This window comes from Phycodurus eques, chromosome 3 (assembly GCF_024500275.1).
Source record: "Phycodurus eques isolate BA_2022a chromosome 3, UOR_Pequ_1.1, whole genome shotgun sequence".
In the NCBI taxonomy this organism is placed as follows: Eukaryota; Metazoa; Chordata; class Actinopteri; order Syngnathiformes; family Syngnathidae; genus Phycodurus; species Phycodurus eques.
The window spans coordinates 33,035,135-33,060,798 of NC_084527.1; the positions used below are offsets into that span (position 1 = coordinate 33,035,135).

At 46.8% G+C, this 25,664-nt stretch overlaps 1 protein-coding gene across 4 annotated transcripts in view; it reads right to left on the reverse strand.

Moving 5' to 3' along the window:
- Window positions 1-24,739, reverse strand: part of dhfr (dihydrofolate reductase) — a 42,180-nt gene extending 17,441 nt beyond the window's left edge. For all 4 annotated transcript variants that reach the window (XM_061673129.1, XM_061673132.1, XM_061673130.1 and 1 more), the window contains exons 1-3: window positions 24,595-24,739; window positions 10,182-10,231; window positions 36-141 (exon numbers count right to left, since the gene is read on the reverse strand). In XM_061673129.1, the coding sequence (XP_061529113.1) occupies window positions 36-141; window positions 10,182-10,231; window positions 24,595-24,686 (248 nt within the window). In that variant the 5' untranslated portion in view covers window positions 24,687-24,739. The remainder of the gene's footprint in view (window positions 1-35; window positions 142-10,181; window positions 10,232-24,594) is intronic.
- Between the last annotated feature and the right edge of the window lie 925 nt (window positions 24,740-25,664).

Sequence of the window (25,664 nt, forward strand, 5' to 3'; positions counted from 1 at the left end):
GCGCGCGCGTGTGCGAGAACAGTTGAAAGACATACTTCATTTGTCGACTGAGGACGATGTTGATCCTATTGATTAAAGGTCTGTTTTTTTCTGGGATGGAAAACCATGTCTTCCTGCCCATGACCACCACATTCTGTTTACCTGCAGGAGAGTCAACAAGTTAACAAGTCATGACCACGCACTTCAAGCTGTACTGTTTTGTCATATTCATCTCTTTTATGTCAAACTCAAATGTTGTCAGTCTATTGCACAGCAAAAGGTGGCCTCATTGTTCCCATACTTTTGGAGGGGAATCTGTACTGTGTTGGATTAATCTTTTCCTCCATCTTTACCAAGGATCTGGATGTTATTGGCCAGGAGCTCAATGGTGCCTGGTTTCCTCCAGATATGACGCTTCGCATTCAGGTCACCGATTTCAATGTTGGTTTCATCAGACCAGAGAATTTTGTTTCTTTAACTCATAAGTCCTCTTTTTAATCACTGGAACTTTTCCATAGACCTAACAAGTATTCGCCAGAGTATCCGCACTCGCCCATGGTACACAGGCCGACTCTCGAGACTACTCCGTGTTTTGTCAGTTGATTATCTGGCTATGCGCACTTGTACTGATTCTCTTGTATTATTCTCTGCTTCCCGTATACCTTCCGTGTCTCCCGTTTCACTGCCCGCTTCAACTACGCCAGCAAGCCCATCAAGCACGCTTCCGCTTTCTGACAGTTCCTTGCTCCTTCGGACGACCCTCACGCTTACTACAGAGTGCAACTCCTGAATAAACCATTCCTCTACGATTGCAAATCGTGACAGAATACTCTGGCCAACTCGGACCCAGCAACACCATCAGGGAAGCGCTCGTCCATCAAGGCCATCAAGGCGAAATCATGGACTCATTATGCTCCCTCACAGAACAAGTATCTCTCCTGTCCTCCCCGACACACTTTAGCAACCCTCCCAAGAAAATTCCTTCCAAGTCCGCAGCCTCCGAACATCCCCGCCTCCCGTACAAAGAACCTCACATCCCTCCTCCCGAACCCTACGCTGGGGACCTACGTTCCTGTGGTCAATTCCTGTTAAACTGCTCACTAGTATTCGATCTTCAAACGCTAAGTTACCCCACTGATAAATCCAAAATTGCTTTCACCATTAACCTCCTGAGCAGTAGAGCTGCTAGTTGGACTACCGTGCTGTGGCACAATTCTTCACCAGTACTAGAATCATTTGAATTATTTTTGGCAGAACGTAAAGTCTTTGATCACCCGTGAAAGGCAGGGAAACCACTCGGCGCCTCCTAGCCCTCACTCAGGGCTCTAGCTCAGTGTGTTCCTATTCTATTAAGTTTAGGATTCGAGTGGGTGAATGTGGGGTGAGATGATGCAGCGTTAATGGGGATTATTAGTATTATTTTTTTTTTTTCCCCAAAGGACTGTCGGAGCAGTTCAAGGACGAGCTCACAGCCAAGGGATGATTCCCCCTCACTGGAGGAATTAATCTCCTTAGCAATTCAGCTGGACACTCGTCAGCGAGAAAGAGCGAAACGGATTACTACACGCAGTATTACAACTTCCATGGGCACAGCGCCTCCAGCCATTCGCTGACTCCTGAACCCCCTTCCGCCTCTTCATCACCCCCCACTGGATTGGAGGAGCCCATGCAACTTGGCAAAACTCGTTTAGACCCCGTGGAACATCAGCGCCGCTTCAATCAAAGGCTATGTATTTACTGCGGACAGCCAGGTCACCTCATCTCCAACTGTCTAATAAAAATCAATAGACAAGGCTCCCCATGACCCGAAAAGCACCGTGGTGAGCAAAACCAACGCCTCTCCTAGCTCTCCCTCCCGTATGACCATTCCCCTCAGTTATCCTTGGTTCTGAGTGCAATACCCCGGTCACCGCCCTCATCGATTCTGGCACAGATGACAACTTTATTCATGTGGGCTTGGCAAAATGGCTTCAGCTATTCCTTGAATCCCCCCCATCCCCGAAAAAGGTTATGGCCCTGGACGGGCGACTCATCTTCCCGTTATCCTCCAGACTGTACCGCTCACCCTACTTCTCTCAGGAAATCCCCGTGAAACCCTCCAGCTGTTTGTCATTCCTTCCCCGAAGACTCCATTAGTCCATGGTATCCCTTGGGTCAAAAAACACAACCCATAGATTGATTAACCCCTGTTAATCACTGGTTGGCGACTTCTGTCACTCCCACTGTCCCGACCTCCAGCAAGCTTCAGTCACCAGTTACTCCTATCGATCTCTCCCGGTTACCAGAAGAATATCACGACCTCTCCCCGGTTTTCAGTAAGGATCTCGCCATCCCCCCAACCGCCACTATGACTGTACCATTGACCTCCTGCCCTCCTCTCTCCAGCCGCCTCTTTAACCTTTCCAGTCGCAAAAAAGAGGCTATGGAAAGTATATCTGCGACTCCCTTGCCTCCAGACTCATCTGGTCCTCTTCTTCGCCCCTTCGTCGAAATGAAAAATACCACTCTCCGCCCCTGCATTGATTTCCGAGGTCTCAACGATATCACGGTTAAGAATAAAGCTCAGCTGCCTGTCATTGACCCTTCCTTCGAACCCCTCTGCGACGCTCAAATAATCACCAAGTTGGACCTGCGCAACGCTTATCCGCATAAATCAGAATCCTCTTTATTTCCCAAGTATGTCCAAAAAACACACATGGAGTTTGTCTCTGATAATTGGAGCCGCTCTAGTACAACAAGTCAATTGACAGAGAGCACTTTTGAGACAAAGAAATTGAGAAAAACAGTCACTGAGCAATAAAGGGTTGCTAGTTATCTGGTAATGCTGGTACATTTATTTATTTTTTTTGACAATTGTGCAAAAAGATGCAGAGTCCTCAAGTACTTACAGCAGTTCGAATGACTAATATTGCAATAGTCCGGTGCAATGACCATTGTGCAAAGGGCGCCGAGACTTCAAGCGAGTAGTACGATAGTCTGGGACAATGTTGATTGTGCAAATGTTGCAGATACTCCGGTGCTGAGATGAGGTGGTGTCCCCCAGCCTCACCTGCTGTAGCCTGCCTGTTAGGAAGCTGTAAATCCACTGGCAGATGGCAGGCGAGACACGGAGCTGGAGAAGCTTGGATGAGAAGAGTACGGGGATGATGGTGTTGAACGCAGAGCTGAAGTCCACGAACAGGATCCTCGCGTAGGTCCCTGCACTGTCGAGGTGTTCACTGATGAAGTGCAGTCCCATGTTGACTGCATCATCCGCAGACCTGTTTGCTCGGTAGGCAAACTGCAGAAGGTCCAGCAGGGGGCCTGTGACGCTCTTGAGGTGGTCCAGCATGAGACGTTCAAAGTACTTCATGACCACAAATGTCAAGGCGACAGGCCTGTAGTCATTTAGACCCGGGATTGCAGGTTTCTTGGGGACTAGAATGATGGTGGAGCGTTTGAAACAGTACTTTGCACAGTTCCAGAGATCTATTGAGTATCTGAGTGAAGACTGGAGCGAGCTGGTCCGCGCAGACTTTGAGGCAGGATGGGGACACATTGTCTGGGCCTGCCGCTTTGTTAATCTTTTGTTGTTTGAAGATGCGTCTCACATCCTGTTCGCGGATGGTTAACGCAGAAGTCTGTGGTGTGATAGTGGTCGGTGGTGCGACTGGGTGGGTGTGGGGTGTGAAAATGCCCTTTTCAAATCTGCAGTAGAAGGTATTCAAGTCAAATGAAAGAGGGGGACGAATGGAAAACTGCCTTCAATACCGCCCTCGGACACTTTGAATACCTGGTCATGCCCTTTGGGTTAACCAACGCCCCCGCAGGCTTGCAAACCTTCATCAACGACATCCTCCGTGATAGGCTAAACCCGGTCGTCATTGTCTATTTAGACAACATTCTTATCTTCTCCCACTCTCCAGAAGAACATCGCCAACATGTCCGCCAAGTCCTTCAGTGCCTACTTGAAACCCGCCTCTTTGTTAAACCTGAGAAATGTGAAATCCACCTCCCCACTGTACACTTCCTGGGATACATCATTGCCAAAGGACAAACTACAACCGGACCCGGGTAAAATCGAAAGCAGTCATTCACTGGCCCATTCCCTTCAACCGCAGAGAATTGTAAGGTTTCCTGGGCTTTGCCAAATTCTACCGTAGATTTATTTGGGATTATAATAAAGTGGCTGTTCCTCTCTCCAGTTTCACCTCCACCAGCACTAAAGGAATTATTCACCAGTGCCCCCATCCTAAAACACCCCCAGTGCCCCCATCCTAAAACACCCCGACCCCTTCCTTCAGTTCGTTGTAGAGGTTGATGCCTCAGACACTGGAGCAGGGGCCGTTCTCTCCCAGCAGGACCCAAATCCCAAAAAATACATCCCTGTGGCTTCTTTTCCCGTCGCCTTTCTCCGTCTGAACGGAATTATGACGTTGTAAATCGTGAGCTGTTTGCCATCGTTTGGGCTCTGGAGGAATAGAGGCTTTGGCTGGAGGGTACAGTTTCTCTTTTCATCATCTTGACCGATCACAAGAATCTCGCCTATCTCCGTTCCTACAAGCGACTTAACCCCCGGCAAGCTCGTTGGGCCCTTTTTCTCAGTTGTTTCAACTTCAGCCTCTCCTTCCGCCCTGGTTCACGTAACAGCAAGCCTAACGCTTTTTCTCGCCTCAATTCACCCCCCTCCAGCCCAAGTGAACCAGAACCCATCCTTCCTTCTTCACGTGGGAGATTGAACAAATGGTAAAAAAGGCTCAGAGAACCCAACTGGATCCCAAGACCGGGTCTTCTTACCAGATTCTGCATCCTTGGAAGTACTTCAGTGGGCCCATATCTACAAACTTACCCGTCATCCCGGAACCACCCGAACCATTCAATTTATTCAACAACACCTCTGGTGGCCCAGTCTGGCTAAAGACACCAGAGAGTTTGTCCTAGCCTGCTCCGTCTATGCCCTAGGTAAGGCTTCGCATCAACCCCCCGCTACGCCCTATACCCATTCCGAGCCGTCCTTGGTCCCACATTTACCTGGACTTTGATACCGGCCTACCCCCCCTCTGAAGGTAACACAATCATCCTTACCATCATAGATCATTTCTCTAAGTGTGTCCATTATGTACCCCTTCCCAAGTTGCCCTCTGCTTTTAATACCGCTAACCTTCTAGTCCTTCATGTATTCAGACTTCAAGGCAGACAGAGGTCCTCAGTTCTCCTCCAATGTCTGGAAGGAGCTCTGCAAGGCGGTGGGTGCAGCAGCCAGCCTGTCGCCCGGCTACCACCCTCAATCCAACGGCCAGACGGAGTTGGCGAATCAAAATCTGGAGTCTCCTCTTCGCTGCATTGCTGCACGCAGTCATGCCTCCTGGAGCACCTTTCTCCCGTGGGTGGAATATGCCCACAACTCCCTCACCAGCTCCGCCACAGGTATGTCTCCCTTCATGGCATGTTTCGGTTTCCAACCTCCTCTGTTTAAGGAACTGGAGCATTCGGTGGCGGTTCCCGCGGTGAGGGAGCACCTTAGACGAACGAGTCCAATTTGTTTGGAAGGATGTCAGGGCTGCCCTTACTCATTCAGCTGAAAAAGAATAAGCAGTTGGCGGATGTTCATCGCTCTCCCACGCCAGAATAAAAGGTGGGTCAGATGGTTTGGCTCTCATCCTGTGACCTCCCTCTCCACACCGAATCCCGTAAACTCACTCCACGCTTCATTGGTCTTCAATGGTCCATTTCCTATGACAAAAATCATCAATGCCACCTCCGTACAGTTAAAACTCCCCCTATCAATCAAAATCCATCCGACATTTCATGTTTCTCTGCTTAAGCCTGTCTCCACCAGTACCCTTAGCCCTCTGGCCTTACGGCCCCTCTACGCCGCCGTGTCATCAACAACCATCCTGCCTTCACAGAGTCGTGCATCCTTAATGTGCCATGATCTGTGCCCTGCAGTTCCTCTTTTGGAGCTTGGGTGGCGCTTTGCGCCCCACCCTCCCCGCTCTCCCTCTCCCCCACCAGCAATTACCACCCCCTCGCCTGCGCACCTGTTCCGAATCAGCACTCATCACTGCCTGCGCACCTGTTCCCAATCAGCATTCTTCACTGCCTGTAGTTAAGCCTGCCTGACCCAGGGATCCAGACCCAGAGTATTCGCATTTGTCCATGGTGCACAGGCCGTAAGTTGATTACCTAGCTATCCACACTTGTACTGATCCTCTTGCGTTATTCTCCGCTTCCAGTATTCCTTCCATGTCTCCCGCTTCAACCACGCCGGCAAGCCCATCCACCTGCTCACGCTTCCGCCTTCTGTCAGTTCCTTGCTACTTCGGACCACCCTCACGGATTGGAAATACGACCTGGAGCAACTCCTTAATAAACCACTCCTCTACTCCCTCCACCTCAGTCTGCTTTTTGGGTCCAGTCCATTATAGGATTACAAATCGTGACATTAACAATGTGGGCCCAATTAAAACTAACTTTGTCATCAATCAGGATTAGGACTGAAAATCTTCGTTGCCACGTTTTTTGGTTTTTTTTTTTTTTTTTGCGATTGTGATTTAGCATGCAATTCTTCAGGAGGAAGTTTTTTTTTTTTTATCTTTCGTGTTATTCACTAAATACAAGAAATCACTTATTCTATAGTATGACCAACAGAACATTGGATACAGCCAACAAATAACTCATTCCTAGGCCGGGCATAAATGTTATGATGAATTGACATGAAGAATAAATCTTCACTATTGAATTGTAAAAAGAAAAATCTTCAATCGCAGAATATTGACTTACTGATTTAACTTTATGCCTTGAAAAAATTTAACTGTATAATGATGCTCGTCAGCAGCAGTACTACTCTCAGTGTCAGCCAAGTATAGATAAAGTGGAGAGTACCCTTGTCATCACAGGATGTGAGTTATAAAAGCGGTTGAAATGATAAACTATATTAAATGTTGATTCATGTTCTTATCAATTACTGCAAAAGTGTTAAATTGATTCACTTGTTTGATAATCACAAGAAGGAATTTAAAGACTTTATACAGAGTTTTCTCAAATTTAAACTTTTTAGTTGAAGATTATATTCTAAATCTTTGGTGCCAAATATTAGGAGGCTAACTTTATCGGTCAGATAATCTAAAGAGATTTGAAATGCCGGACAAAGTGCAAAGCTAGCCAGCTGCGAGAACTAATGTGAATTTCAGGACCCGTTGGCCATTGACACTTCAAAAGTACGTCACAGTTCTAACTATACGCGCTTCAATTCGGCACCAAGTAGCATCGGGTCTCGTCTTCACCGATGCGCCGCTCCCCGCAGCTGGTGGGAAAGCCCGTGACCCTGACTGCTTATTGCCACCGGCAGCTGGACGGCGGATTGAAGAGTTTACGAAGCGGGGGGGACTAAACCATGAACACCGTTCACACACGGCAGTATGAGCGTGATCATTTGAACTTTTATCAGGAAGGGCTTTTGTGTTTTGACGCAGGCAATTTTGATTCACCAGCGTGGCGGACATTGGCAATATTTGGCTTGCCACATCCTGTTCCAATTAGCCATTGGCAAGGTGGCGAACGGGCAGAAAAATCTGAATTTGAAAACAGCTGTTATGACACAAAGGCTTCATCCATCCATCCATCCATCCATTTTCTACCGCTTATCCGGGTCGGGTCGCGGGGGCAGTAGCTTTAGCAGGGACGCCCAGACTTCCCTCTCCCCAGCCACTTCATTCAGCTCTTCCGGGGGGATCCCGAGGCATTCCCAGGCCAGCCGAAGGACGTAGTCTCTCCAGCGTGTCCTGGGTCGTCCCCGGGGTCTCCTCCCGGTGGGACGTGCCCGGAACACCTCACCAGGGAGGCGTCCGGGAGGCATCCAAATCAGATGCCCCAGCCACCTCATCTGGCTCCTGTCAATGCGGAGGAGCAGCGGCTCTGCTCTGAGATCCTCCCGGATGACCGAGCTTCTCACCCTCTCTCTAAGGGAGAGCCCGGACACCCTGCGGAGGAAACTCATTTCGGCCGCTTGTATCCGGGATATCAGTTCTTTCGGTCACGACCCACAGCTCATGACCATATTAAGGGGAGGAACAAAGATCGACCGGTAAATTGAGAGCTTCGCCTTCCGGCTTAGCTCCTTCTTTACCACAACGGACCGATACAAAGTCCGCATCACTGCAGACGCTGCACCGATCCGTCTGTCGATCTCCCGTTCGATTCTTCCCTCACTCGTGAACAAGACCCCAAGATACTTGAACTCCTCCACTTGGGACAGGATCTCATCCCCGACCTGGAGAGGGCATGCCACCCTTTTCCGACTGAGGACCATAGTCTCAGATTTGGAGGTGCTGATTCTCATCCCAGCCGCTTCACACTCGGCTGCGAACTGCTCCAGTGAGAGTTGGAGCTCACAGCTTGATGAAGCCAACAGAACCACATCATCAGCAAAAAGCAGAGATGCAATACTGAGGCCACCAAACTGGACCCCCTCTACGCCTCGGCTGCGCCTAGAAATTCTGTCCATAAAAGTTATGAACAGAATCGGCGACAAAGGGAAGCCTTGGCGGATTCCAACCCTCACCGGGAACGAGTCCGACTTACTGCCGGATATGCGGACCAAACTCTGACTCCGGTCGTACAGGGACCGAACAGCCCGTATCAGGGGGTTTGGTACCCCATACTCCTAAAGCACCCTCCACAGGACTCCCCGAGGGACACGGTCGAACGCCTTCTCCAAGTCCACAAAACACATGTAGACTGGTTGGGCAAACTCCCATGCACCCTCGAGGACCCTGCCGAGGGTGTAGAGCTGGTCCACTGTCAGGACGAAAACCACACTGCTCCTCCTGAATCTGAGATTCAACTTCCCGACGGACCCTCCTCTCCAGCACCCCTGAATAGACCTTACCAGGGAGGCTGAGCAGTGTGATCCCCCTGTAGTTGGAACACACCCACCGGTCCCCCTTCTTAAAAAAGGGGACCACCACCCCAGTCTGCCAATCCAGAGGCACTGTCCCCGATGTCCACACGATGTTGCAGAGGCGTGTCAACCAGGACAGCCCCACAACATCCAGAGCCTTTAGGAACTCCGGGCGAATCTCATCCACCCCCGGGGCGCTGCCACCGAGGAGCTTTTTAACTACCTCGGTGACCTCTAACCCAGAGATAGGAGAGCCCGCATCAGAGAACCCACACTCTGATTCCTCATGGGAAGGCGTGTCGGTGGAATTGAGGAGGTCTTCGAAGTATTCTCCCCACCGACTCACAAGGTCCCGAGTCGAGGTCAGCAGCGCCCCATCCCCACTATACACTGTGTTGGTGGTGCACTGCTTTCCTCTCCTGAGACGTCGGATGGTGGACCAGAATTTCCTCGAAGCCGTCCGGAAGTCTCTCCATGGCCTCACCGAACTCCTCCCATGCAGACTTTTTGCTTCAGCGACCAGCAGAGCTGCATTCCGCTTGGCCAGCCGGTACCCATCAGCTGCCTCAGGAGTCCCACAGGCCAAAAAGGCCCAATAGGACTCCTTCTTCAGCTTGACAGCATCCCTCACCGTTGGTGTCCACCAACGGGTTCGGGGATTGCCGCCACGACAGGCACCGACCACCTTACAGCCACAGCTCCGGTCGGCCGCCTCAGCATTGGAGGCGTGGAACATGGTCCAAAGTTTTGTCGGAGGTGGGAGTTGAAACTCCTTCTGACAGGGGATTCTGCCAGATGTTCCCAGCAGACCCTCACAATACGTTTGGGCCTGCCACGTCGGACCGGCATCTTCCCCCACCATTGGAGCCAACTCACCACCAGGTGGTGATCAGTTGACAGCTCCGCCCCTCTCTTCACCCGAGGGTCCAAGACATGTGGCCGCAAGTCCGATGACACGACCACAAAGTCGATCATCGAACTGCGACCTTCATCCATAAATCTGATTCAGCCCAAATGGCTGTCTTTCAAAGTATTCTTTGCTCCTCCCCGACGGAAACGTTTCCGCAGCCGGATGAGGACGTTTTACAGACGCGTAAATCCACCACAACGGCATAATTGGTTTTAGATTGATTGCTTCTTTATTTTCTGCAGCCAAATATATTGTAGGTACAGTGCAGTTATTTCTGCATTGTCATTAGCCTGTTCTACAAAATAATCCAGGGACATTGGCTGTTATGATTCACCGAGCACCTCTTTCCCTCGCTCTACTTGTTCACATCCCTCATTCCCTACCTTACACATCAGACACTTGAACAGTTACCTTCTACAGATGCCGTGGCCGTCATCTTCTGGAAATACTTGAATTCATCCCTGGAAGTGAAAAACATTTATTGGGGACCAAGATGTAGTCACACAGTAAGACAAAAACATGCATCGATTTATAGTATATGTGATGGGGAGAGGTGGGTGTAAGTCACAAGCAAGTCACAAGTCACTGTTGCGGGGGGGGAAGAATAATAAAAATAAATTTATAAAAAAGTCAAGTCGCATCACCAATAAACTTCAAGCAAGTAGAGACAAGTTGGTTTAAGCAAATCGCAGGTCAAGACATACAATCTTGCTCCTGTCGCAACACGTAATGGAGTGGTAACGATGTTTTTTCACAAATAATAACACTAAAAAAAGTATTCACACCAAAAGTTAAATGAACAACAACTGAGATTATGATTGATTGAATTTATTGCACTGAATTGTTTTAAAGTTGTATTTCAAACTCCATTTAACTTTATTTCTGAACAAACTATGCTGTTTACTTTGTAATGACAGCCTTGTAACTCCAACGGTTCTTAAGAAATCCATTAACAAAACCCGTATATATTTTCACAGCTTTTTCACCTTTAATGTGAAACATAACCTGCACAACTCGTTTAGAAAAAGTATGGAGAGAAGTACAAATAAACAATAATGTCAGAATCAGAATCATCTTTATTTGCCATGTCCAAAAAACGCAGAAAGAATTTGTCTCTGGTAGTTGGAGCCGCTCTAGTACGACAACAGACAGTCAATTGACAGAACACTTTGGAGACATAAAGACATTGACAAAAAAAAAAAAAAAAAAAAGTCACTGAGCAGTAAAGGGTTGCTAGTTATCTGGTAATGCCGGTACATTTATGATTTTTTTTGACAATTGTGCAAAGTCTCGCACTTAGAGCAGTTCGAATGACTAATATTGCAATAGTCCGGTGCAATAACCATTGTGCAAAGGGCCCCGAGACTTCAAGCGAATAGTGCGATAATCTGGGCCAATGTTGATTGTGCAAATGTTGCAGATACTCCTCAATCAGTGTGCAAATGGAGCAGATGCATGAGTGGCCAGTATTGGCCAACAATAGATATGCAAATAGTGCAACGTGACGAGACAACTACAGTGAGTGCACGAGTAATGTAGAATTGGCCCCACAGAAATGTGACAACAAACTCAAGTAAAAAAAAAAATAAAAGAATTGGCAGCATGTTGCAATGGAATTGGCGGCACGGTGGCCGACTGGTTAGAAGCGTCAGCCTCACAGTTCTGAGAACCCGGGTTCAATCCCCGGCCCCGCCTGTCTGGAGTTTGCCCTGTCTGGAGTTTCGCATGTTTCCCCGTGCCTGCGTGGGTTTTCTCCGGGCACTCCGGTTTCCTCCCACATGCCAAAAACATGCATGAATTGGAGACTCTAAACTGCCCGTAGGTGTGACTGATTTGACTGTGATTTGTTTGTATGTGCCCTGCGATTGGCTGGCAGCCAGTTCAGGGTGTACGCCGCCTCCAACACCAAACCAGACTGTGATGGAAGAACACAGGACTGATTCGATGACCGCTGTGTAGAACTGCCTCAGCAGCTCCTCTGGCAGGCCGTGCTTTCTCAGAAGCCGCGGGAAGTACATCCTCTGCTGGGCCTTTTTGAGGGCTGAGTTGATGTTGGTCGCCCACTTCAGGTCCTGAGAAACTGTAATTCCCAGGAACTTGAAGGTCTCGTCGGTTGACACAAGGCAGCTAGACAACATGAGGTGCAGCTGTGGCGAAGGATGCCTCTGAAGTCCACGATCATCTCCACAGTCTTGAGCGTCGGCCGCACCACAGCTCCAGCCGTTCCACTTCCTGTCGAGATGCAGACTCGTCACCGCCCTTGATAAGGCCGATCACAGTGGTGTCATCTGCAAACTTCAGGAGTTTGACAGCCGGGTGCGCTGAGGTGCAGTCGTTCGTGAAGAGAGAGAAGAGCAGCGGAGAGAGGACACAACCTTGGGGTGCCCCAGTGCTGATGCTGCGTGTGGATGAGGTGGCCTCCCCCAGCCTCACCTGCTGTGTCCTGCCCGTCAGGAAGCTGTAAACCCACTGGCAGATGGCAGGTGAGACGCTGAGCTGGAGAAAGCTTGGATGAAAGGAGTTCAGGGATGATGGTGTTGAACGCTGAGCTGAAGTCCACGAACAGGATCCTCGTGTAGGTCCCTGCACTGTCAAGGTGTTCTAGGATGAAGTGCAGTCCCATCAGAATCAGAATCATCTTTATTTGCCAAGTATGTCCAAAACACACAAGGAATTTGTCTCCGGTAGTTGGAGCCGCTCTACTACGACAACAGACAGTCAATTTACAGAACAACTTTGGAGACATAAAGACATTGACAAAAAAAAAAAAAATAGTCAAAAGGGTTGCTAGTTATCTGGTAACGGTACATTTAATTTTTTTATTTTTTTGACAATTGTGCAAAAAGATGCAGAGTCCTCTAGCACTTAGAGGAGTTCGAATGACTAATATTACAATAGTCCGGTGCAATGACCATTGTGCAAAGGGCGCCGAGACTTCAAGGAGTGTATGCGGTTTAAAGTGACGAGTAGTGCGATCATCTGGGACAATGTTGGTTGTGCAAATGTTGCAGATACTCCTCAGTCAGTGTGCAAATGGAGCAGATGCTACTCTGGCATGAGTGGCCAGTATTGGTCAACAACAGATATGCAAATAGTGCAGCGTGGCAAGACCAACTCCAGTGAGTGCACGAGTAATACATAATTGGCCCACATGTCAGACTGATTTAGAGTCGTTTGCGCTAAACTGTTTTTCTAACTTTGCTGCATAGTTCCTCTTTGCAATATTAATTTCTTTAGTCAGCTGGTTTCTAGCTCGATTATACAGGGCCCTGTCCCCGCTCTGACATGCGTCCTCTTAGCTTGGCGAAGCTGCTTAAGTTTAGCAGTGAACCACGACTTGTTGTTGTTGAATGTGTGAAATTATTTTGTTGGTACACACACACACACACACACACACACACATCTTCACAGAAACTGATATAGGATGTAACAGTGTCCGTATATTCACCCAGGCTCCCAGCTGAATTTTCAAAGACACTCCAGTTTGTGCAGTCTAAACAGCTTTGAAGTTCCATCTTGGCTTCATTGGTCCACTTTTTCACTGTTTTCACTGTAGGCTTCGCACATTTAAGTTCTTGCCTGTACGTCGGTATTAAGTGAATTAAGCAGTGATCAGACGAGCCCAGGGCTGGACAAGGTATAGCACGGTATGCGTTTTTTACCGTAGTGTAGCAGTGGTCGAAAGTATTATTTTCCCTGGTCGGACAGTCGATGTGCTGCTTGTATTTAGGGAGTTCGTGGTTGAGTTTAGCTTTGTTAAATTTCCCGAGAATAATGAGGGGTGAGTCCGGGTGCTTTTTTTTCAATTTCGTTGACTTGTTCGGCGAGCGTTAGCAGTGCGGCGTTCGTGTTAGCTTCAGGCGGGATGTAGACTCCAGCCAGTATGAATGATGCGAACTCACGTGGCGAGTAGAATGGTTTACGGTTTAAAAATAGCGACTCCAAATGCGGGCTGCAGTGTGTGCTGAGCTCCGTGACGTCCGTACACCATTTTTCGTTGATATGGAGGCATATCCCGCCGCCCTTTGTTTTCCCCGACGATTCCATGTCGCGGTCCGCTCGATGAATGTGGAAGCATGACGGCGCCATCGGGTACAGCGTCGCAAAGCCAGGTTTCCGTGAAGCACATGGCCGCGGAACGTCCGAAGTTTTTACTGGTCTTTAACAGAAGACTGAAGCTCGTCCATTTTGTTGGGTAGGGAGCGGACATTCGCGAGGTGGATCGACGGGAACGCCAATCTGTGTCCTCTCTTGCGGAGTTTCACCTGAATGCCACCACGCTTCCCTTCTGTGGCGCCGCTTCAGTCTCCATGCGCCAAAAACCGCGGACGCTGCTCCAGTGAGTAACTCGGGAGGAAAAAACTGAGCGGATTTGCGAAAGTTGGTGACAGAAAGTCCGGAATAGCCTCCTTGATGGTTAGCAGGTCTCCCCTTGTGTAAGTGAGTCGTGTAAGATCTCCAAAGACGGACGAAAAACACAAAAACAATACTAAAGAGCGCATTACCGAGGCAACCACACTGGTTGGCGCCATCTTGGAAAACCATGTTGACTGCATCATCCGCAGACCTGTTCGCTCAGTTGGTGGTTGCTAGTGTGTTTGGAGAATGAGAGCATGTGCACACACTAGTGATTGCTTGTGTGTGCACATGCTCTCATTACTTGGGTGGCTGTGTTTGGAATTAATCTAATTTAGACGCACTGACTCTGGATTAAAGGTTATGTTTCATATGCTGTGGTCTCAATTTAAAAAACAGTGCAGATAGCTTGATCATAGAGCCGACAGATGACAATTTAATGGTGACCCTTCAATAAACACGTTGAGCAGTATAAAAATTCTATTCACACGTAGCTACTCACAATTTGTACTGTACTTACTAACAGTGGAATACACTTTTGTCAACGACTTAATTGACAACATAATCCTTGAATGCAAATTTTCTTATCTTTGAAGCTCCTTCCATTGTTGTTCATGCAGGTGGCTACGTCACAGTGGCAAGTGCGCAACAATGCAGACTGGGTTGCCAGGTTGGCAAGAATGACCCCCGCAAAACATTCCTCTCTTTCAAAAAAAAAAAAAAAAAAAAAAAGGCAAACTGACTTAATTAAAATGCAGATTTCCAGCTCTAAATGAGATGGTTTGTCAAGTCAAAGTCAAGTCTCTCAGCTACCAAGTCTAAAGTAAAGTCTTTCTGAGGTACTTAGCAAGCAAGTCACAAGTCATAAAACTGGCAACTCGAGTCGACTCGAGTCACGTCAATCGACTCGAGTCGCCCCATCTCTGGTAATTGGTTATCATAGCTAATCATGAAGTGGACAAAGCCCCACCTACTGGATTTCACCACAAAACACAAAGAAATTATGAAGTAAACTAAAACAATAAAAAATAAAAAAGCATGCAAAGCCTGCCGCATCAGCTTGAAAGGAGGCGGCAAGGGACAATCCACCACCAGCACCCCCCGGACCCATAGCTGTGGCGTCCTTGAACAAATCACCAATATCACAAATGAAGGATGCCCCGATACAACTTTTTCACTTCGGATGCAATACCGATAGTGCAGCCTAATAAGTAGGGTTGGGCATCGAGAACCGATTGGAACTGGGACTAACATTCCGCTTCTCCTGGAATCATTCAAATTAAAACATTTCGGTTCCCTGTTTCGATGCCTACAGTCCGCCGGGCCGAGAAGAAGAAAGTGGCGAAAACCAACGAAGCGGAGAAAACCAACGAAGAACGCTCACAAAGACATGCTTGTGCCCAACGTCAGCGGCGAACAAAAGTGTGTCTTAACCATCTTAAAATAAATGACCAGTCACCTGAGTGCAACACTTCAATTCAGATTATATTGCGCAAAGGAGGCTTTCACGATGTGTAGAACTCTTAAAACGGGAAGTCAAGTTAAAACTTGAACATAATAAACCATTCGACGTGATAAAACAGTTGCAAATAACTATTTTAACTGCTATATTTAACTTTTAGCTGAAGCAAAAATGAATATTAAGTCAATTGGGTTAGTTCCACACACATTGCCTTTTAGTTCATAGGTTTGAAATTGATACTGGTTATAAAGAACCAAGTCAAAGTCAAACGTTCATTTAAATTTATGCTGCAGGCTGCTAAGAAAATTTATGTTTATAATTTGGACATCCTTTCGTTAAACCATGCAAACCTTTTTGACCCAGCCCCCTAAAAGAAGCAGAATCGAGAATCGTTTGGAACTGGAATCGAAATGAGGAACCGGAATCGGGACCAGAATCACTCAACTTCAAACGATGTTCAAACCTACTTATCAGTGGGGATGTTTATATCGTGGGCTATATGTTTTTCACTGATCAGTCGAATATACGCATTTACAAGATGGTGCCTACACAAGTGGTCGCCTCTGTGATCCGCTCTCTAGTATTGTCTTTGTTTTTTGTCATTTTCGTTTATATTTGGCGACACTATGCAACTTACTGAGACAAGGGAAGATTTGCTAAGGACTGGGGACAACCCTGCGGACCTTTTTCTGCCAACTTTCACAGATCAAAGTTTTTTCTCAACACTACTTAATGGTGGAGCAGCTGGGTTCTATTGTGCATGGAGGAGGCGCAGATGGCATAGGGGGTAGAGAGCTGTTGTCCTGGTCAGGCTGCATCAGCGAGAATTTGGAACGCTGCTTCCGTCGATTCACCTTGCAAAGCTACGCTCTGCAGTTCAACACAGCAGTCATTGAATCGGTTCTGTGTTCATCCATCACAGGATGGTTTGGTGCTGCCACAAAGGACGACAAAATCAGACTGCAACGGACAGTCAAGACTTCCGAAAAAATTATCAGTTCCTACCTGCGCAATCTTGAGGATTTACACGCTGCCAGAACTAAGACAAGGGTATGCAAGCTCCTCGCTGACCCTCCACATCCTGGTCACCACCTATTTCCAGCTCCTTCCCTCAGGTAGGCGCAATCGAACAATACAGACTAAAATCAGAATCAGAATCATCTTTATTTGCCAAGTATGTCCAAAACACACAAGGAATTTGTCTCCGGTAGTTGGAGCCGCTCTAGTACAACAAACAGTCAATTTACAGAACACTTTGGGGACATAAAGAAATTGACAAAAAACAATTGTGCAAAAAGATGCAGAGTCCTCTAGCACTTAGAGCAGTTCGAACGACTAATATTGCAATAGTCCGGTGCAATGACCATTGTGCAAAGGGCGCTGAGACTTCAAGGAGTGTATGCGGTTTAAAGTGACGAGTAGTGCGATCATCTGGGACAATGTTGGTTGTGCAAATGTTACAGATACTCCTCAATCAGTGTGCAAATGGAGCAGATGCTACTCATGCCAGTATATGCAAATAGTGCAGCATGGCGAGACAACTACAGTGAGTGCACGAGTAATACATAATTGGCCCCACAGAAATGTGACAACGAACTCAAGTCAAAAAATTGCCAGCTTGTTGTAATGGAATTATAGGTTAGGTGTTTAAGAAGTCGATCGCAAGAGGGAAGAAGCTGTTGGAATGTCTACTAGTTCTAGTTTGCGTTGATCGGTAGCGCCTACCTGAGGGAAGGAGCTGGAAGAGCTGGTGACCGGGGTGCAGACGGTCCGAGAGGATTTTGCACGCCCTTGTCCTAGTTCTGGCAGCGTGCAAGTCCTCAATGGTGGGTAGGGGGGTACCGACAATCCTTTCAGCAGTTTTGATTGTCCGTTGCAGTCGGAGTTTGTCCTTTTTTGTAGCAGCACCAAACCAGACTGTGATGGAAGAACACAGGACTGATTCGATGACCGCTGAACTGTCTCAGCGGCTCCGGTGGCAGGCCGTGCTTTCTCAGAAGCCGCAGGAAGTACATCCTCTGCTGGGCCTTTTTGAGGACGGAGTTGATGTTGTTCGCCCACTTCAGGTCCTGAGAGATTGTAATTCCCAGGAACTTGAAGGTCTCGACAGTTGACACAAGGCAGCTGGACAACGTGAGGGGCAGCTGTGGCGAAGGATGCCTCCTGAAGTCCACGATCATCTCTACTGTCTTGAGCGTGTTCAGCTCCAGGTTGTGTCGGCCGCACCACAGCTCCGCTTCCTGTCGATATGCAGACTCGTCACCGTCCTTGATGAGGCCGATGACAGTGGTGTCATCTGCAAACTTCAGGAGCTTGACAGTCGGGTTCGCTGAGGTGCAGTCGTTCGTGTAGAGAGAGAAGAGCAGCGGAGAGAGGACACAACCTTGGGGCGCCCCAGTGCTGATGCTGCGTGTGGATGAGGTGGCCTCCCCCACCCTGACCTGCTGTGTCCTGCCCGTCAGAAAGCTGTAAATCCACTGGCAGATGGCAGGTGAGACGCTGAGCTGGAGAAGCTTGGTTGAAAGGAGTTCAGGGATGATGGTGTTGAACGCTGAGCTGAAATCCACGAACAGGATCCTCACGTAGGTCCCTGCACTGTCGAGGTGTTCTAGGATGAAGTGCAGTCCCATGTTGACTGCATCATCCGCAGACCTGTTCACTTGGTAGGCAAACTGCAGGGGGTCAAGCAGGGGACCTGTGACACTCTTGACGTGGTCCAGCACGAGACGTTCAAAGGACTTCATGACCACAGATGTCAAAGCGACAGGCCTGTAGTCATTCAGACCAGAGATTGCAGGTTTCTTGGGGACATTTCCAGCAGACATTTCAACAGCTACTTCCCCATTGCCATCAACCTCTTAAACAGTTGACTTACAATTTCATTGTCACATGCTACCAATTTTGTACATCTCTGTTGGTACACTTCTACATTATTCGTACACTCACTGTTTCATCACGCTGCACTATTTGCATACTGTTGTTTATTACTACTGCCCACTTATATGTTTGAGAACTCTCTGTAGCATTTGCACAATCATCACTGTACCAGATCATTGCACTTTAAATTGCTCTAAAATCGCTCAAGGACTCAGCATCAATTGCACAATTGTAATTATATCAGCATCACCACATTAGTGGTACACTTATCAGAATCATCTTTATTTTGCAAAGTATGTCAAAAACCGACAAGGAATTTGTCTCCGGTAGTTGGAGCCTCTCTAGTATGACAACAGACACCCAAATGACAGAGAATACTTTTGGGACTGGGGGGGGGGGAGAAAAAAAAATAATAATAAAGTCACTGAGCAATAAAAGATTACCACTAATGTGGTAATGCCGGTACAATTATAATTTTTTTTGACAATTGAACAAAGAGATGCAGTCCTCGAGCAATTACAGCAGTTTGAAATGACTAATAGAACAATAGTCCGGTGCAATGACCATTGTGGAAAGGGCGCAGAGACTTCAAGAAATTGACACAGTTTAAAGTGACTAGTCGTGCGATAATCCGGGACGATGTCAATTGTGTAAACTGTGCAGATGCTACTCAAGCACATGAGTGGCCAGTATTGGTCAACAACAGATATGCAAATAGTGCAGAGCGGCGAGACTACTACAGTGAGTGCACAGGTAATGTATAATTGGCCCGGCAGAGATGTGACAATCTCAAGACAAAATTGGCAGCATGTTACAATGGAATTGTAAATTAACCGTTTAAGAAGTTAATGGCAAGAGGGTAGAAGCTGTTGGAATGTCTGCTTATTTTAGTTTGCATTGTTCGACCTGAGGGAAGGAGCGGGAAGAGGTGGTGACCAGGATGTGGAGGGTCCAAGAGGACTTTGCATGCTCTTCTCTTAGTTGTGGCAACGTGCAAGCACTCAAGGGTCGGTAGGGGGGTACCGATAATCTTTTCAGCAGTTTTGATTGTCCGTTGCAGTCGGCTTTTTTTTTTTTTTTTTGGTAGCAGCACCAAACCAGACTGTGATGGAAAAACACAGGACTCATTCGATGACTGCTGTGTAGAACTGCCTCAACAGCTCCCATGGTAGGCCGTGCTTCCTCAGAAGCACATCCTCTGCTGGGCCTTTTTGAGGATGGAGTTGATGTTGACCTCCCACTTCAGATCCTGAGAGACTGTAATTCCCAGGAACTTTAAGGTCTCGACGGTTGATACAGGGCGGTTGGACAGCGTGACCAGCAGCTGCGGCGGAGGATGCCTCCTGAAGTCCACGATCATCTTGACAGTCTTGAGCGTGTCCAGCTCCAGGTTGTGTCGGCTGGCACCACAGCTCCAGCCGCTGCTCTTCCTGTCGATACGCAGACTCGTCACAGTCTTTGATGAGGCCGATGACTGTGGCGTCGTCTGCAAACTTCAGGAGTTTGACAGGAGTTGAGGTGCAGTTGATTGTGTAGAGCGAGAAGAGCAGCTGAGAGAGCACACAACCTTGGGGCCCCCCAGTGCTGGTGGTGAGCATAGATGAGGTGGCGTCCCCCAGCCTCACCTGCTGTTTAAGTTTGGCAGTGAACCACGGCTTGTTATTATTGAACCGGCGAAATGACTTTGTTGGTACACACACCTCTTCACAGAAACTGATATCGGATATAACATTCATTCATTCATCTTCCATTCCGCTTATCCTCAGTGTCCATATATTCATCCAGGCTGCCAGCTGAATTTTCAAAGACACTCCAGTCTGTAGAGTCAAAACAGCTTTGAAGTTCTATCTTTCCTTTGGTGGTCCACTCCTTTCACTGTTTTCACCGTAGGCTTCGTCCATTTAAGTTTTTTCCTGTATGTTGATATGAAGTGAATTAAGCAGTGATCAGACGAGGCCAGAGCTGCATGAGGTATAGCACGGTGTGGGTTATTTAGCGTAGTTTAGCAGTGGTCTAAAATGTTATTTTTTTTTATATACAGGGCAGTCGATATGCTGCTTGTATTTAGGGAGTTTGTGGTTGAGTTTAGCTTTGTTAAAGCCCCCAAGAATAATGAGGGATGAGTCTGGCTGTTTTTTTTCCAATTTCATTTAACCTGTTCAGCGAGCGTGAGCAGTGCGGCATTCGTGTTAGCTTGAGGAGTAATGTAAACACCAGCAAGAACGAAAGATGCAAACTCACGCGGCGAGTAGAATGTCTGACAGTTCAAAAACAGAGCCTTCCAATCCAGGCTGCAGTGTGTGCTGAACTCCGTGACGTCGGTACACCATTTTCCGTTGATATTGAAGCATATCCCGCCGCCTTTTGTTTTCCCCGATAACTCTGTGACACGGTCTGCCCAATGTAGTTGGATGCCCAGAAGCATTACGGCGCCATTAGGGATGCGTTCACAAAGCCATTTCTCCATCAAGCATAAGGCGGCGGAACATCCAGTCTTTACTGGTCTTTGTCAGAAGATGAAGCTCGTCCATTGTGTTGGGTAGGGAGCGTAGATTCGCGAGGTAGATCGACGGGAGCGACAATCAATATCCTCTCGCGGAGCTTCCCTTGGATACCAGCGCGCTTCCTTCCCCTTTTGCCTCCATGCGCCACAGACCGCTGCCGCCCCACCGGTGAGTAACTCGGAGAAAAAAACTGAGGGAATTTGCAAAACCTGGTGAAAGAAAGTCTGGGGTAGTCATAGTGGCTGGTTGTCGTCATACTAGAATGGCTCCAACTACCACAGACAAATTTCTTGTTTGGTCTTGTAACCTACTTGGCCAATAAAGCTGAAAAAAAAATAGTTTTCCAACACTGTTCGGGTGCGATGTCATTGCTGTCGCAATATCACAACGTAGCCTACGGGTTCAATGTCAGCTGGTCGATGTTCATAATAAATATTGACAAATACAACCCCAATTCCAATGAAGTTGGGACTTTGTGTTAAACAAATAAAAACAGAATACAATGATTTGCAAATCATGTTCAACCTCTAGTTAATTGAATACACTACAAAGACAAGATATTTAATGTTCAAACTGATAAACTTGATTGCTTTTAGCAAATAATCTTTAACTTTGAATTTTATGGCTGCAACACGTTGCAAACACCTTTTTGGAACATCCCACAGGTGAACAGGCTAATTGGGAACAAGTGGGTGCCATGATTGGGAGAAAAGGAGCTTCCCTGAATTGCTCAGTCATTCACAAGCAAGGATGGGGCGAGGCTCACCTCTTTGTGAACAAGTGCGTGAGAAAATAGTCAAACAGTTTAAGGACAATGTTCCTCAACGTACAATTGCAAGGAATTGAGGGATTTCATCATCTATGGTCCATAATATCATCAAAAGGTTCAGAGAATCTGGAGAGATCACTGCATGCAAGCGGAAAGGCCAAAAACCAACATTGAATGCCCGTGACCTTCGATCCCTGAGGCGGCACTGCAGCAAAAACCGACATTAAGGTTTAAAGGATATCGCCACGTGTACTCAGGAACACTTCAGAAAACCAATGTCAGTTCGGTGCTACATCCATAAGTGCAACTTGAAACTCTACTACGCAAAGCAAAAGCCATTTATCAACAACACCCAATTACACCGCCGGCTTCTATGGGCCCGAGCTCATCTAAAATGGACTTATGCAAAGTGGAAACGTGTTCTGTGGTCCGACGAGTCCACATTTCAAATTGTTTTTGGAAATTGCGGACATCCTGTACTCCGGGCCAAAGAGGAAAGGAACCCTCCGGACTGTTATGGACGCAAAGTTCAAAAGCCAGCATCTGTGATGGTATGGGCCTGTGTTAGTGCCAAAGGCATGGGTAACTTACACATCTGTGAAGCCACCATTAATGCTGAAAGGTGCATACAGGTTTTGGAGAAACATATGCTGCCATCCAAGCAACGTCTTTTTCATGGACGCCCCTGCTTATTTCAGCAAGACAATCCCAAACCACATTCTGCACATGTTACAACAGCGTGGCTTTGTCGTAAAAGAGTGCGGGTACTAGACTGGCCTGCCTGCAGTCCAAACCTGTCTCCCATTGAAAATGTGTGGCGCATTATGAAGCGTAACATACGACAACAAAGACCCGGACTGTTGAACAGCTGAAGCTGTACATCGAGCAAGAATGGGAAATAATTCCACCTACAAAGCTTCAACAATTCGTGTCCTCAGTTCCCAAACGTTATTGAATGTTGTTAAACGAAAAAGGTGATGTAACACAGTTGTAAACATGACCCTTGTCCCAGCTTTTTTGGAACGTGTTGCAGCCATAAAATTCTAAGTTAATGATTGTTTGCTAAAAACGATAAAGTTGATCAGTTTGAACATTAAATATCTTGTCTTTGTAGAGTATTCAATTAAATATAGATTGATGACATGATTTGCAAATCATTGTATTCTGTTTTTATTTGTGTTTTAACACAACGTCCCAACTTCATTGGAATTGGGGTTGTAAATACTCTCTTATATTGTTTCCAAATTTCACAAAATTAATATATGCCCATCCGTGTGGCTAGGACATCTTGGTGTAGTTCTAGAAGAAGATATTCCCGGCACCACAATTTTTCTCTTGCCAAAATGGAAGCCAATTTCTTATGAAGGTTTTGTGTAGTTTTACATGACAAAATATAGTCAAATATGTGTTTTTAACTGCATGTGATCACCGACCCACAGTTAGGGTAGCATGCACCATGAGGGTGACCTATCGGTCTCCGCGTAATGCCGCTACATCAGCTTTGTCTCGGCCCCGGCTGTTGCTTTGGCGCACACTGAAGATCAGTTTTTTTGTTTTTCCTAAATTTACCGTTTCCACCCCTAATTTTGTTCATACTAGGCATTACGGTAATAAGTCGCCAACTCGCGGCGGAAGCCACCTTCAAAATAAAAGCTTCCCAACAATACGGACGTCAATGCTCTTCGGTTAAAGAATGCAACCAGCAAGGTTAATTTGAATCTTGAGATGCATTACAAAAAAATGTAGTTTATCTGATATCTTATGAAAAATTAATGGTAACTGGACTGCACTTATATAGCGCTTGATCTACACCATCACAGTGCCCAAAGCGCTTTACAAAGCCTCACATTCACACACACATTCATAAACCAATGGGCGACTGCTGCCATGCGAGGCGCTGCCAGGCCCACCGGGAACTAATTAGGGTTCAGTGTCTTGCCCAAGGACACTTCGACATGCGGACAGTCGTAGCAGGGATTCGAACCTGTTCCACCTACTGTGCCAAAGGCACCCCAACATAATCCCATTGGTATCGCAAGACAAGTCCAGATCTGTGGGACAGACCACCAAGGACTCCACTAAAAGAGGTTTGATGAAGATCTGATATTGTTTTTCAAAATAAAAGTATCCAAAAACGACATATTTTGCTGTCATTACCCCTGACTGAAAAAAAATCGGTTTCAAAGAAATCTGAGATATCGCAACAGCGGTCCAGTTCTGGGGGACACTACACGACGCCAGGTCTCCAACAAAAGAGGTCTCATCCAAATCTGATGTGGCATTTCAAAATAAAGGTCCGTCCCCCCCCCCAACCCCAACCCTGCAGATTTCACTGTCAGTCGCAGGTCACATATACTGTCGAGACCATCACTGAGTGGGAACCAAACCCACGCTGACTGCACTGAAGTCAGGCGAATTAACCACGACACCATCAATAACTGGAAGGAAACTATTATATTTTAAATAGTTATAAGACTGTTTCCTATTTTTTTAAATCTTGATCAAACCTCTTTTGGTGGAGACCTGCAAACCGTTCAACTCAATAAATAATAAATAATATAATACAGAAATGCCCGAATAAGGCCAACTGCTGATGTTTATTGAACGTGAATGGATTTGCAGAGTAACGGGAAAGTATAAAGTGACAAATGTGGCGAGCTTGCACAAATAAAAAATAAATTGAAAAAAATCACATAAACAAAGGGGGGGGGGGAGATAGTTCACGTGCTCCGTTAATCCCATTACATTCCTTTTATTTATTTTTTTAAACCCTGACGACCCAATATTCTTACGTGTTTCACTCCATCTGTGAACACGCTTTAATACCACCAAAAGTGCCGATTTACGTTGACTTACTTGAGTCTTATGGGGTGCCAGGGGAGATGTCCGTCTCTGCCTATTCCAAGATCAGGACACATTGCAACGATAGCGTTCAGAACTCGAGACATTGTCGTTGATTTAACAGTTCGACTTTCGCGAAAGTTTCTACACAGCCTGTATCGTCGTCTTCTTTTATTTAAAAAAAAAAAAAAGCAGTGGTTGGCAAATCATCTTTAGGTGCATTACCGCCACCGTGAGGATCGGCGGGTTAGTGATCCCATTTTGCAGAGATATAAACTGTTCCATACTATATCTATGCAGCCAAAAAAACCCTTAAATACTGTGAATGTGTTACACAGACCCCCCCCCCCCAAAAAAAACAAAAAAAAAACAATTATATCATCGAAAAGTTTATTTCCCTAATTCCATTCAAAAAGTTAAACTTTCACGGATTACAGATTCAGAGCCCACAATTTAAACTATTTCAAGTATTTGTTTATTTTTACATAATTTGGGCAACCAAGCTGAAAAAAACCCCCACAAAAATCAGGAATTCAAAACATTTGGATACTGTGAAGAAATCACCATTTACTTCTCAGTTTTTGTAGAAATATTAAATAAGTTAGGGTCACATTAATTCAATCAAAATATGGTACTTTCAAAACGATATGTTAATCAATACCTGATTGAGAATCGCTTTGTTTTAATCACTTCCTCGATGCACCGTGGTATGAAGGCAATCAGCCTGTGGCATTGCCTGAGATTTATGGAAGCCCAGATTTCCTTGATGCTTGCTGTCAGTTCTTCTTGATTTTTGGGTCTGGTGCACCTCATTTTCCTCTTGGTAATACCCCAAAGTTTCTCAATGGGGTTTAGAGCCGGCGAGTTGGCTGGCCAGTCAAGCACTGGGATGGCATGGACATCAAACCAGGTTTTGGTGCTTCTGGCGGTATGGGCAGGGGCCAGGTCCTGCTGGAAGATGACATCTGCATCTCCGTACAGATCCTCAGAAGAAGAAATCATGAAGTCCTCTAAAAGTCCTCTGTTGCGGTGACCTTGGATTTAAGAAAGCAGAGTTTACCAACACCTGCACTGGAAATTGCACC